The sequence below is a fragment of the Musca autumnalis genome, unplaced genomic scaffold (genome assembly GCF_047663935.1).
Source record: "Musca autumnalis isolate F117 unplaced genomic scaffold, ASM4766393v1 scaffold_3, whole genome shotgun sequence".
Taxonomy (NCBI): domain Eukaryota; kingdom Metazoa; phylum Arthropoda; class Insecta; order Diptera; family Muscidae; genus Musca; species Musca autumnalis.
In genome coordinates, this window is record NW_027411866.1 from 237,920,423 (window position 1) to 237,934,894 (window position 14,472).

General features: G+C 42.0%; 1 protein-coding gene across 2 annotated transcripts in view; it reads left to right on the forward strand.

Moving 5' to 3' along the window:
• Positions 1-14,472, forward strand: part of LOC141399149 (solute carrier family 53 member 1-like) — a 70,682-nt gene that overhangs the window by 39,742 nt on the left and 16,468 nt on the right. For both annotated transcript variants that reach the window (XM_073977325.1, XM_073977323.1), the window contains exons 2-3: positions 12,559-12,649; positions 12,719-13,379. In XM_073977325.1, coding sequence (XP_073833426.1) covers positions 12,581-12,649; positions 12,719-13,379 — 730 coding nt within the window. In that variant the 5' untranslated portion in view covers positions 12,559-12,580. The remainder of the gene's footprint in view (positions 1-12,558; positions 12,650-12,718; positions 13,380-14,472) is intronic.

Sequence of the window (14,472 nt, forward strand, 5' to 3'; positions counted from 1 at the left end):
ATTTTCGATATTTTTGAAGGTTGCAGCCACAACAACCCACCCAAAGGGCTGAAATTTTTTATTTAGTCTACGTTGGAGGTAAAAACCTTTCCGACTGAAATTCGACGGTATAGGTCCACGATTCTATATAGCCCCCATTGAACGGTACCTGCCGATTTTCGTAATACTGAAGATTGTGACGTCAATTTCCCACCGAAATGACTGAAATTTGTTATTTAGTCTTCCATGGGGTTATAAAATATTCCAGAAATGAAAAAATAACTCAATTACTCTTAAAAAATTATGGTTTCCAGACTTGGAAAATATTTACTTTCCCTCAAAAATTAGAAAAAAATATTTGTTCTATTAATCTTTAAAATTGTTTAGATAAATTATGCTAATTGAATATATCCAACAATGTGAGAAAAAGATTTTCAAATGGCCACAACAACAAACATTCATTCACAAGACAAACCCACACATAGAGACACACTGGCAAAAGACCGAAATTCTTTTTTAAAAAGGCCAATTAGTTAATGAATGAATTTTGGGAAAATACATATTCGAAAATTATGATGCATGATTGCGATTGGTGAGTGGTGGCCAGTTTGATTTTCAATGTCAATGACAGTTTGGCAAATGTTGCATGCAAAGGCAAAACAAACGGAAGTGACACATATAAAATGGCAAATTGAGAAAAAATTTAAATTGCAAAAAAAAAGGAAAAAAAATCACAGATAATCGTTAATAAATAACACTGTGCAACACTGGAAATGCAAACAACTTCTAATGGGCATTTTCTGAAAGTACATATTGAGACTACAAAAACCTTAATTGGGTTTTGTGTTCTTAGATCGGGTTTAGATTTTATGGCCTCATCTAAACCGACCTAAAATCAGCCTTTTTTCCAGTGATCCGACCTTTATCTCCGAAACTAATAAGAATTTTGCTTGGCAGTCTTCAGCAATATTGTAGCCCTAAAGTAGTAGAACTTATGTGTCAAGCAGATGGAGTAGGAAAAGCTGCATCTAGCGCATCAAACTCGTTAAAATATAGAAATGTTACATAATTTCTGAAATTCTGGTCAGTAACAACTAAACTGTTGGAAGTTGAAACAAGTAACCATTCTAAAAATGTTCCAAATAATGTCACCATCAATTCTTCAGAACATTCGGAAACTCTAAAATTGTTATTTCACGTTGTTTAAGGGGTATTTCATAACATACCTTTTACAAAACTTATTTCAAACAATGTTCACACAGGCTGTTTATTCTCATGTTGGGGATTTCAATGAATTATTGAAATATTTACCAAATTGTTGTGGAAAAATTTGCTATAAACAAGGCGATAGAGGCATTTTACAACAATATAATGTTCTGAAGAGTTGTGTATTACATTCCAGAGAATATTTCCCCAAAAGGTAACATTAAGAAGAATTTAACATTTTGGGAGATACACTGAGAAATATACACAAATTATAGAATTTTTAGATATATTATAAAATTTGAGGCAATAAATGCAGTTTCTCAAGTTCACTATTCCTCCAAATATTTTCTTATTGCTCTTCTCTACAAGTTTGCTGCAGATGTCAAAACAAGATTCGTATTAGTTTCAGAGATACAGCCCCGATTTGTTTTAAAAATTCGATCTTTAACCATGTTAAGATGAGGCCATAAAAACCGTACCCGATCTAAGAAAGCAAAACCCAAATACGGTTTTTGCCTATTGGTCCTCTACTCTCATAAAATTCTGGACAGAAGTTGTTTGCACGCGATTGACTCAAAAATGTTGCACAGTGTAATTTAAAATATGAAAAACAAATTTCATTCTCGAATGTTTATTATTTTTTCAAGTGGATTATAAAGTGGATTTGTTGTGGACTTAGTGCAAAAATATATTAAATGATAAATTTTGTTTTATTTTATTAAGCGGAACACTTTTTTCGTTAGAAATTTTTCTACAGTGGCTCGAAATAAAAACATTAATATAAGTAAAAATTAATATTTAAATAATTTATTATTTTTTATTTATTTAACTATTTATTACAATTAAAAATTATAATAAACTTATAGCTAAAAGCACTAGCGACTACGGCTATCGGCTTGTATAATTAATAATTAAATAATTTAAGGTTAAACATTTGAACAATTCTCTATTTCTCAGGGTCAACACAACTTTGACTATGGACAGAAGTTAAATGTTTGACTGTGGACAGAAGTTAAATGTTATTCAAATTCCAAAATGCATTTAATTTTTTAATTCCGAAAACCTGTAAAAAACGTCAGAGCCCACGAATATATCTCTAGAAATATTTTATTATTGAATACCCCTTCCGACCACTGTGCTCCACAGTGGCGCCACCACTACCTTATATTTGCATCGAATTTCTTTTTTTTTTCGTACCAATTAACACACTTCATAAATTAACAAGTGTAGCAAATTGGTTAAATAAGTTGTCGGAGCCAATTCCGCCAAACCAGCAGTGGTGCATAAGAGGTGTAATTATCATCAAATTATAGTCCAGATAAGATATTCACTCGTAAACTGTCAAAACAAAAAAAAAACTCCACAAATAGTTGAGAAATTTTGTTAGTACCACGAGGAAACCTCCAAACATCATCAACTAAGTGACGTTCATATAACGCTACGTAAATCCCGATAGCTTATATATGACTTCGTATTAACTGGCGTTTGGTGTTGGTTGTGGTAGGATGGTCGCATGTCAGATATTTTAACACCTCAATGACAAAAATTTGATAAATAAAGACAATGACAACTGTTGATTGATGTCGACAAAAAAGATAACAACAACGAAAAATAGCTCTAACAGTGATTAGATCTTATTTTATTACGGAACCGGGGGAAATAAACAAGGGTTATTGTTGATTGTCTACCGGACTTGTAGAAGTTTGTGTCTAGAGACGTGTAATAAAAATAAACAAGTTGAGTGTCAGACAAAGAAATACTTCTTGAGATATTTTAGAGTTTATGAGTATGAAGCAAATATGCCTGGGATTGAGAAGAAACCGGGCCATGCATATGTTCCGTTTGGCATAGGTGGACTTTCTGCAATTTAATTGCAACGATCTCTACAACAAAGTCATCGAAATCGTAGATATTATGAGTTCGGAGAAACATCAAGGTAGCTGCCATCCAGAATATGTAATACCCTACACCACTGTGAATATGTAAAATATATATGGGTGCTAAATCCAGATCAGGACAATTGGACATATATAGCGTGTTTCGTGCATCAAATACCTCAAATCTGTCAAAAATATATATGGGAGCTATATCCAAATCTGAACCGATTTCGATATGATTTGGCACACTTATTTCTAAACAACCACCGTCACACATTCCAAATTTAATTGAAATCGGACATATATAGCGTGTTTCGTGCATCAAATACCTCAAATCGGGCGAAAATATATATGGGAGCTATATCTAAATCTGAACCGATTTCTATATAATTTGGCACACTTATTTCTAGGTCAAATCCCGTCAAACGTTTCAAATTTATTGTTTCGTTTCGTGCATCAAATACCTAAAATCGGCCGAGACTATATATGGGAGCTATATCCAAATCTGAACCGATTTCGATATAATTTGGCACTCTTATTTCTAGACTAAATTATGTCGCACATTCCGAATTTAATTGAAATCGGACATATATAGCGTGTTTCGTGCACCAAATGCCTTAAATCGGGCGAAAATATATATGGGGGATATATCCAAATCTGAACCGATTTTTACCAAAATAAAGAGCGAATCGGACAATAAATGCGACCAGTACCCCACGGCAGCGGGTTCTTTCGTACCGGATTGACCCGGAACAACACAAAACCAAAGTTCCGGCCAGCGGCTGCCACCTCTGTGTGTACATGTTCGTATTGTTTCGTTTTTCTGTATTGGGAGCAACATATCCCGGAATGCCTGCTCCGAATTCTATTGGTCCGAGCCGGGACGGAGGAAAACCCAGGACCAATATATCTGTGCTCAGTTTGTCACATCCGCATCTTCACCCACATCCAACCTTCGGTGAGATGCAATAGATATCAGGAGTGGGTGCTGCTAAGGGGTTGCTCTGGACTCGTCCACGTGAGGGACTACGACAGGGACTATGTTGCTGCATGCTGTGTGAACACAGTCCCCAGTGAGTTGTCGTCGGATTACGAGACTCCCTCGTCGTCTGATTACGAAACTCCCCCGCAGTCCCCTCGACAACAACCGCACACGCAGCCTTTAACACCAGCCGTTGTTATCACAATCCCCGAAAATGCAGCCTTTTTGCAATTGAATTGCAGTGAGTCCGAAGAACATCAAGGTCGCGGCGGTGCAGGAAACCAAGCTGAACAACAACCACAGCTTAGAGTATTGTGATGGTTACAATGTTCTGAGGAAAGATCGCACCAGAAGTGGAGGTGGGGGATTGGCTTTCCTATTGCACCAGTCTGTTCAATACAGACCTATCTCGCTTGAGCCTGTCTCTAATGACTTGTACATGGAATGTATGGGGGTAGCAGCCAGGTGTGGAGCTGCCGAGATAGAGTTGCTGAATGTATACATCCCGCCGAGAAATAGCTGTATCCCTGATTATAGGCCTGACATTAGCCCGCTCTTGCAAGGTCATAATCGTCTGGTCCTGGGGGATTTTAATGCGCATCATGAGATGTGGCATTCGGCCCTCTGAGATAACCTAGCTACGATAGGTGGGGGTATGGGGGTATGTGCTCCGAGGACCGCATTCAAACTATAGCTGCTTATGGCATCTCCGACTGCATCTGTGTGAATGCTTTTTTGTTGATCTAAGGGTTAACTCTCGTAACGTTGAACCTGTCTTTTTTAGATCATGAAGATTCGCCTTGGGGCCTATCCACCCTATGGTGATTAGAATGGTTCTAACGGTAACACTTGAGCAAGTACTGCAAGGAAAGCATGTCACTTTGTTTTTGTACTTTAAGAATCTTTGTCTTCTAGTCTAGATGGTCAACTGAAGACATTACACGTTTCAATATTTTTCTATCGCATCGCACTTATATTCGTTGATCACACTGGCGCCGCATAGCTTACCACAGACCGACCTATCGTGTTATATGTGGTTAACAATATTACATTGTCTGCACCCCATGTGTTGCCGACTAGGGACTTGAGAACATTTGCCATACATATCATCTTGTCTCAGGTAGTTGTGGCATGTCGTCCGCTCATGCCACAACACAAGTGAACATGCTATCGATTGTTACCCCTAGAATTTTGGAGTAGTTTGTGGTCGGAATTCTGCTACCATCAACCATTACATTCAATTCAGTGCTCACCTTCGCAGTCCATGTGTTGAACAGAGTGTCCGTGGATTTAGTGTCGGATATTTGTGCATTATTCGCTTGGGAGAAAGTGGTAAGATCAGTCAGCCTTACACAAATGATGTCAGGGAAGGTACCTAACGCCAAGATTGTTCAAACATCTACATACGTTGCTATATTAGCGTCGTTTAGAGGGGCGAATAAATACAGGAGAGGTAGAGGTTAAACAGGTCCGTAAATATCACCCCACCCAGAGGAACTTCCTTTTTCACTCTACGAGGCTTGGACTTCTTGTTCCTGAATTCAACATACGACTGGCGTCCACACAATGTCCTCAAACTGCGTGGAGTGCCTGACAGTATCGAAGGGTTTTGAAAAAGTGAAGCGCCACCATCACTGTCCAATCACACGTGTAGAGATGACGTGTAACGCTGTTGTTGTTGTTGTAACAGTGTTTTTTTATTATGTTTGTATGTTCGTTCTCCTGTTCAATCTGGCTCTGGGTTTATCTCCAGTTCCAGGAAAGTGGCTACTTTGATGGGATGTAACCACAGATCCACTGGAGTTAGATGAGTAGGTTTGGCAGGGCAGTTGAATAGGTGCTTAGCATCGTGCGGGCCTATGCAGCATACTGGGCAGATATCTTGCACGGTGCGATCGATTCCCGCCCAATAGGAATTTAGGCGACTGCAATATCCCGAGCGTATTTTAGCCAAAACTACTCTGGTTTGTCGTGGCAGCTGACGCTCTTCAGCTGCGATAGATGGAGGATGTGCTCCGATGACTGCATTCACACAATAATTGCTCATGGTCTTAGCAACTGTGTCCGTGTGAATGCTGTTCAAACCTGCCTGATATGCTTGTTGATCTAGAGGTTCTCTCCTATATTGTTGGACCGCCGCCTCTAGAGCATGAATATCCTTCTTGATATGCCTGGGTGTATCGGTGGCCAGCAGATGGTGATTGGGATGGCTCTCACGGCAGCACCCGAGCAAGTACTGCAACGATAGCATCTCATTATGCTGTTGTACTGGAAGAATCTTTGCCTCCTTATGTAGATGGTCCACTGTAGATTTGAGAAGGCACCCTGTTGCTGTTCTCACGGCGGCGTTCTGACAAATTTGAATCTTATCCCACTGCGTGTCACATAAATTCGGGACCAAACTGGCGCGCATAGCTTACCAAAGACCGACATATCGCTTTATACTTTGTCAACAAGGTTTCTTTATCTGCACCCCAAGTGCTACCGGCTATGGGCTTGAGGACCTTGTTCTTACATTTCAGTTTATCGCAAATAGCTGTGGCATACGAGGACGACGTGAATGTGGTGTCGAATGTGACCCCTAGAATTTTGGGGCAGTTTGTGGTCGGAATTCTGCTACCATCGACCCTCATATTTAACTCTCTTCTATACTGCGCCGTCCATGTGGTGAACATAGTGGCCGTCGCTATGTGGCGGATATCTGCATATTCCTCGCGTGGAAAAAGGTGGTAAGATCGGTTAAATAGGAGTTCAGTCTCTCACAGATGTCATCAGGGCAGGTACCTGACGCCAGGATCGTACAATCATTCGCATACGCTACGATCTCAATGCCGTCTGGAGGGGGCGGAATACAAGAAAGTTAGAGGTTAAACAGTTCCGGAGATATCGAACAGCGTGGAGTGCTTGACAGTATCAAAGGCTTTTGATAAGTCAAGCGCCACCATCACTGTTCTATCACACAGCCGATCTTGGTTGAGTCCTCCACAAATATGTGTAGAGATGGCATGCAGCACTATTGTCGTGCTGTGCTGCTTACGGAATCCATGCTGATGATCGGCCTGTACGATTCACCTTTGCTGGCATCCTCCAACATTGCCCACAATTTCAATGTTGTAACTCTTCAGATGATTTTTAGCTACTTGTTCTGCTTATTCTCACCGACCAACCTGTTAACTTCCAGTGCCAGCCCCTTAACTCTGGGAACGTTCGAAAAAGCTCATTTGCTAATCCCGTCGCCTCTGCTGGCATGTTTGGTCTCATTTTTGATATACCTGCAGGTATATGGCGTGCGGCTGCTGAAGTGCCGTGCGGCGTGCAGAGGTGATGAAATCGGGCGGTCTGCCAATGGAGACAATTATGGGGAGATGATCTGATGAGGTTGCCAGGTAACGTTATTTGCTAGACCAGACGACATGATGGTTATATCTGGCGAACTGTGACACTATCCGCTAATTCTGGCAGGACCTCCCCTCATTGACCGTGCAAAACGTCTGCTCAGTCAGCACTATACCCCTCTGGTCATTGCCGAGGGCTGAAAGTCCTTCAAAACCGGTCGGTTAAGACCTTCCAAAAGCGAGCTAATGCTGGGCCTATAAAATGGAGTACAGAAATTTATCGACGGGATTTATACGTTAACCAACTGTATTTCGGTAGTTCCACACCTGAATGCTACCCCCATACATTCCCGGGTCATTAGAGCCAGACTCAAGCAAGATAGGTCTGTATTAACCAGACTGTTGCAATAGGAAAGCTTATCCCACCTGCACTTCTCCTGCGATCCTTACTTAGTACGTTGTAACCATCACAACGCTGAAAGCTGCAGTTGTTGTTGTAACCCCTACAGGTAGATATTATATCGGGAGAAAAGAAAATTGAAAAGAAAGAGAAGAAATATTGAAATTAATAATTGGACATCTAAGCATCCACATCCAGTTCTGGGAAGCGTGCTGCTTCAACTGGATGTGTCCACAGTGACTCTGGTGTCAGGTCAATCGGATGTGCAGGACACGCGAAAGGTGCCGTGTGATGTGTTGAGATTGGCCACACTTTGGGCATGAGTCTGATATCTCAGGATTCAGGAGGGAGAGGTAACTGTTTAAGTATCTAGAGATGCCAGACCGAAGTTGTGATAGTATTGATCTGGTTTCTCTAGGTAGTACCCTCTCATCCTCGCTTATGGGAGGTGGTCTTCCACCGAGCACAACACTGCTCGTGTATGAGGAGATATGGTTCTCCACGGTCGTCGTTGTGTGAATCTGTTTGAGTGCGCTTTGAATGTCATCGTTTGATGGATTATTGGGGATTCGGGGTATGTTGGGGAGTTCCTTACGAAAGTCGTATCTGATAGGCTCGCGTCTTTCGGATGGGGGTCTGTTGCGGCTCATATTGTTAGGGTGTTCAAGTTTTTGGCATTTAATTGTGTGTTGCCTTGTTAGGAGGGTACTGTGTGGTTTTACCGGTAGAAGCTTGGCTTCATGGTGGAGGTGGTCTTCGGGTGCCTTGGAGTGGCACCCTGTTGCAATGCACAGGGCCGTGTATTGCACCGTTTGAAGGTTCCTCCACTGCGTATCGCTGATTCCTGGTGTCCATATAGAGGCTGCGTAATCAAGGAGGGGCGCCCTATGGCTTTATACGTGGTTAGTATGGTCTCCTTGTCTTTCCCCCACGTGCTGCGCGAGAGAGCTTTAAGGATTTTATTCCTTTTCCCCACGTTCCCAGTCACGATCTCAGCATGATTATGGAAGAGGAACATGTTATCAAAGGTTACACCCAGTATTTTGGGATTCTTTATTGTTGGGATGACTTGCCCGCGGATGTGTTTGTCAAATTTAGTGTTGACCTCTTTTGTCCACGATGTCAAGATGGTGGCTGAGGATTTGGGGGCGGATAGCTGCAGGTGCCACCGTTGTGCAATGGTATGCACACCCTCCTTGCACACATAAGGTCGTGGGTTCGATTCCTCGGACTGGCAACATCAAAACTCTTTTCAGCGGTGGCAAAATACCCCTCAGTAATGTTGGCGACATTTCCTGAGTATTTCAGCCATGTAAAACTTCTCTACAAAAGTGGTGTCTTAGACACGCCGTTCGGACTCGGCGATAAACTGTAGGTCCCATATCCTTGAGCTAATATGAATCGGGGTGCACTCATTGATATTAGAGAAGTCTCCCTTGTCTCTCATGGGATGTTTGTGGAACAATTATATTATATTATAGCTGCAGGTCACGGTCTTCGAAGAAGTCCTTTAGGGTTGGGAGATAGTTGTTTATGTGAGCCTCTGTGTCTTTAACATTCCTGCCAGAGGACACTACCGTGCAGTCATCTGCATACGATAATTAAGTGGACATTTTCGGGTGGGTTAGGGGCCTTTGAGACGTAGAAATTAAAGAGTAGCGGGGATAGTACGCCCCCTTGAGGTATGTCCACGGAATTCCACGTAGGATTGTCTGCCAGCCATCTCTTGAGGTAGTTTGGGAGCGATGTTTCCATCACATCTCTCAAGAGGATGGCATGATTAACTGTGTCGAAGGCTTTAGACAGGTCGAGGGCTACGAGTATTGTTCGTTTATGGGGTCTCTTGCTGTTCAGTCCTTCAGTTATCCTTGTCGTGACTTTACTGAGGCCCGTTGTGGTACTTGGATTCAAGTGTCTTCACAACAGGGGATAGGAGTGTTATCGGACGGTAGGAGTTTCCCATATGGGCCGGTTTGCCTGGATTAGGGACCGGAATAATTTTCCCGAGCTTCCACATGTCTGGGACCTCGAAGGTGCTGAGACATAGGTTAAAGGTGCAGGCGAGGTAGTGTGCACCATGATGTCCTATGTGTTTCAGCATCTTCGTAGCCAAGCCATCCGGACCAATAGCTGTGGAGCTCTTGGCGGCTTTGATACTACTTAGCACATTATCCGTTGTGATGGCGGCTGGTCTGAGGGCACGGGAAGCTCGCCGAATTTTCCTTCTGTCGCGGTTTTGTGTCACCGGGAGTTCTACGAAGTGTCTACAGAAGGCCGCCGCTGTCTTTGCTGGGGTTTTAGGATTGTTTTCCCCAAATGTTATTCTGATGCTGTCGGTACGTCTTGGGTTTGACAGGTTGCGTATTGTGTTCCACAGTCGTTTTGTGCCAGGGTCTGACTCCTCAAGGTGTTTGCGCTATATTTCCTTTTTATTGTTGGATACCAATTTGTTTATTTCCTTATTAAGGGTCTGAACTCTGGTGTCTGATGGATTTGTTTTCCTTATGGAATCTCTGAGGTCGGCAAGCTTCGCAGCTTCCGTCGGAAAGTTTGGTCTAATGTCTTTAATTCGCCCAGTCGGAATGCATCTTTTGCATGCTTGCAGCAGGGTCATTCTGAAGAATTTTTCGCCTGCTGGTGCCGAGGTTGGAATGGGGGCTTGAGAGAAATTAGCTTCTGTTAACCGATTGAACATATCCCAGTCAGCTTTGTTAAAGTTAACAAAGGTTCTTTCTTCTGACAGGGTTGTTGTATCTGCCATATTGAGCTTTACTGTGATGGGAAGATGGTCAGAGTTCAGAGCGATATCAACATGCCAGGTGACATTTGCGATAAGGCTTGCGCTGACTAGTGTGACGTCAGGGGAGCTGCGGCAGGATGCGGTGATTCGGGTTGGGTGCTCCTCATTTATGGGGCAGAAGTTCGAATCATCTACCTGTTCCGTTATGTGGTTCCCTCTGGCACAACACCCTAGTTCAGAGTGCCAGCTGTCATGGTGAGCATTAATGTCCCCCAGGAGAATTGTATTTTCATCCTGGAGGAATGTACTTATGGATGGCTTATATCCTGGGGTGGTTGGGGGGTTGATGACATAGAAGCTTGGTTGACACGTGGTGGGCACCAGTATGAGCTGGTGTAGTCACGGGCCCTCCTGAGTCCTGAGCATTTAAGGTGTGTCCATTCTTTACACTGGTTGCACATCACTGAGCAACCCCGAGGGACTTGCCGTGAACAGACTGGACACACGTATTGCCCTGGACCTGGGTTGCTTTCGATGTCACCGGCGCAGAGGAGAAGGAGGCTGAGCAGACAGGCCGGTGTTGTCTGCTCAGGTAGAGGAAAAAATGATAGGGATAGGTGTAGGAGAAAGGGTGAAAGTGAAAGGGGATAGCGATACGTACTTTGGTTCCTGTACTGGGGAGGTAGCAGTCCTTGGGCAAGGGGTTCCTTGCGTCGGTCCCTGGTGATACCAGGGGGGCTTCTGCACGTGGTTGTGATACGCGTGGGGTGGTCTTCATTGATGACACAGTAATTTGAGTCGTCAATCTGTTCGATTGAATGCAAAAATTGCCAACTAAGTTAGTTTTGGATATTGTTTTGAATTAAAGGTCACTATGGGTGATGCAAGTTTTGAGGTGTTGTTTGAAATTATATTCTCGAGTATATTTCTCAAGTAGTTCTGTAACAATGTTCTAATTATATTTTTTCACGTAGTTGGCTCTTTTTATATGGCGGAACAATTTCTGAATCTTGACTTTGTGCTTTTGCTACCAAGAACACATTGTTTTGGGATCATTCTATGGGAGATTTTTTGATCCATTATGTTTTGCAAAAAAGTTACAATTCCAGTTATCTCCGTTATAAAATTGAAGGTTTGTATTGTGTGGCCACCCCTCGGATCGAGTTTAAAATTTTACCATAGATAGTACTTGTTATGCTGATCACATTTCGTGATATAGGTATTGGCACTTTCAATTGGATCCGACAAAGAATTCCTTGTTTTTTGTTTTTGCTTTTAAGTGTATATCTTGTTTATTACCATATCTTAAGGGTGACTTTAAAGTCCCCTCAAATATCTGTACATTTTGAATTTCAAACCAAAAATAAATATTTTCAATTAGTTTACGTTTTTCTTTAAATATAAAGAAACTATTCACTTCCAATTAGAAGTGTTTTGTAATCAATTAAAACATCCAAACAAAATTGACTAAAGATGGAGAGGACAAGTATCTGAGATTATATTAGAGGCTACCCTATATTTTTCCACTATTGGAGTATACAAAACATTTGATTGTTATTTATAATATATATTCAAAGATGGAGGGTTGGCCGAGCAATTAATCAAGTGCCACACACTTTATAATTGATTCCCCTAATAAATATTAACAAATTATTAAACTCATTCATTATTATTTTGGGGTGAAAAGTGAAACAAATTGGTCACAGCAAAATGATTGATGAGTGCCGCTGTTTTGCCTATGGAAACACCTAGAGAGAGCGAAGGTGCTTGGTGGGTCAGTAACATTTGCGCCATATACGTCAACAAATGGAATGGCGACAAACCCTGCAATTGATATTATGTCGTCATGTACAACAGGTTCCTCTAATCAGTAAATTATCTCTTACCCAAACACATATACTCTCGCACTATCTCTCCCCAGTCAGCCAGCCTTTCTTTCGATTAGCTTCTAATTTTATTTGTTTCATTTAATAATCTCCAACTAATAAAAATGTTGTTACGCTACTAATTGGTTGCCATTTTTTGTGTTTTGATTTCAGATTTCATCCTTAATCGAACGCCATGAAGTTTGCCGAACATTTAACGGCCCACATAACGCCGGAATGGCGCAAACAATACATAAACTATGAGGTAAGTTTTATAACAAACTCAAAAATGTCCACAAGTTTTAATTTTTGTTTTTCTCTTCCCTTCCTTTAGGAAATGAAGGCCATGTTATACATGGCCGTCGAAGAAGCCCCATCCGTTGACAGTGTTGAGGATGAAGTACTTAAACGCCACTTTGCCAATTTCGATGAGAATTTCTTCCACTATTGTGATAAAGAGTTGAAAAAGATCAACACATTCTATTCGGAAAAGTTGGCCGAGGCAACACGTAAATTTGCCACCCTTAAAGCTGAACTTAAAACCTGTATCGATGAGTCTGAACGTTCGGCCAAAAAGTCGAAATCATTAAAAAAGACTGCCGGTTTACCGCATCGTAAAGCCCAAGAGCTAAAGTTAGCCTTCAGTGAATATTATTTGAGTTTAATTCTACTGCAAAATTATCAAAATCTAAATCACACCGGTTTCCGTAAGATACTCAAGAAGCATGATAAACTATTGCGTGTGGATAGCGGAGCTAAATGGCGTCAAGATCATGTTGAAGCTTCACACTTTTTCACCAACAAAGATATTGATAATATCATCAATGAGACGGAATCAATGGTCACCAATGAGTTGGAGGGTGGTGATCGTCAAAAGGCCATGAAACGTTTGCGTGTTCCGCCCCTTGGGGAGCAACAGAGTCCGTGGACAACGTTTAAAGTTGGTCTATTTTCCGGTTCTTTCATTGTGCTGGGCATTGTGGTGGTATTGTCGGGTAAGTTTGGGAAAAAAATTAACTACTTTTTGCAGAAATAAGTTACCCAGAAAAATTGGTAATTTATCATTCAAATTGTTGGATTATCATAATTGCCCAGAATGGTAAATAACACTGAGAACCGAAATTTAGGGCCTTGAGGTCCATTGTGATCATCCTGGGTATCGAATAGTATTAATCGATTGGTAGCTTAATGGTTATAGGTGAAGTGAATAGGAGCAGCTCCGGATGTGGTGATGATATATATTGGTGATGGAATGAAAAGACGGTTATAGATGAGATGTCTATGGCGAGTGTGGCTCTGGATGTGGTGATGATGTTGTTGTTGTTGTAACAGTGTTTTTGTTATGTTTATTTGTTCGTTCCTCTGTTCAATCTGGCACTGGCTCTATCTCCAGTTCCAGAAAAGTGGCTGCTTCGATGGGATGTAGCCACAGATCCACTGGAGTTAGATGGGTAGGTTTGGCGGGGAAGTTAAAAAGGTGTTGTGTGTCGTGCGGGCCCATGCCGCATACTGGGCATATGTCTTGCACGGCGCGATCGATTTCCGCCCAATACGAATTTAGGCGACTGCAATATCCCGAGCGTAGTTGAGCCAAAACTACTCTGGTTTGTCGTGGCAGCTGACGCTCCTCAGCTGCGATAGATGGAGGTTGTACTCCGAGTACTTTATTCACACTATAATTGCTTAAGGACTTGGCAACTGCGTCCGTGTGAATGCTATTCAATCCTGCTTGATATGCTTGTTGATCTAGATGTTCTCTCGTGTATCGTTGGACCTCTCCCTCTAGAGCATGGATATCCTTCCTGATCTCCCTGAATGGGCCGGGCCTACCCACAAGATGGTGATTGAGATGGCTCACACGATAACATCCAAGTAGGTACTGCAACGAAAGCATCTCATTGTGTTGCTTTACAGGAAGAATTTTTGCCTCCTCATGTAGATGGTCCACTGAAGATTTGAGGAGGCACCCTGTCACTGTTCTCAGGGCGGCATTCTGGCAAGTTTGAATCTTTTTCCAGTTCGAATCACACAATCTCGGGGACCAGACTAGAGCCGCATATCTTACCACAGACCGACCTATCGCGTTAT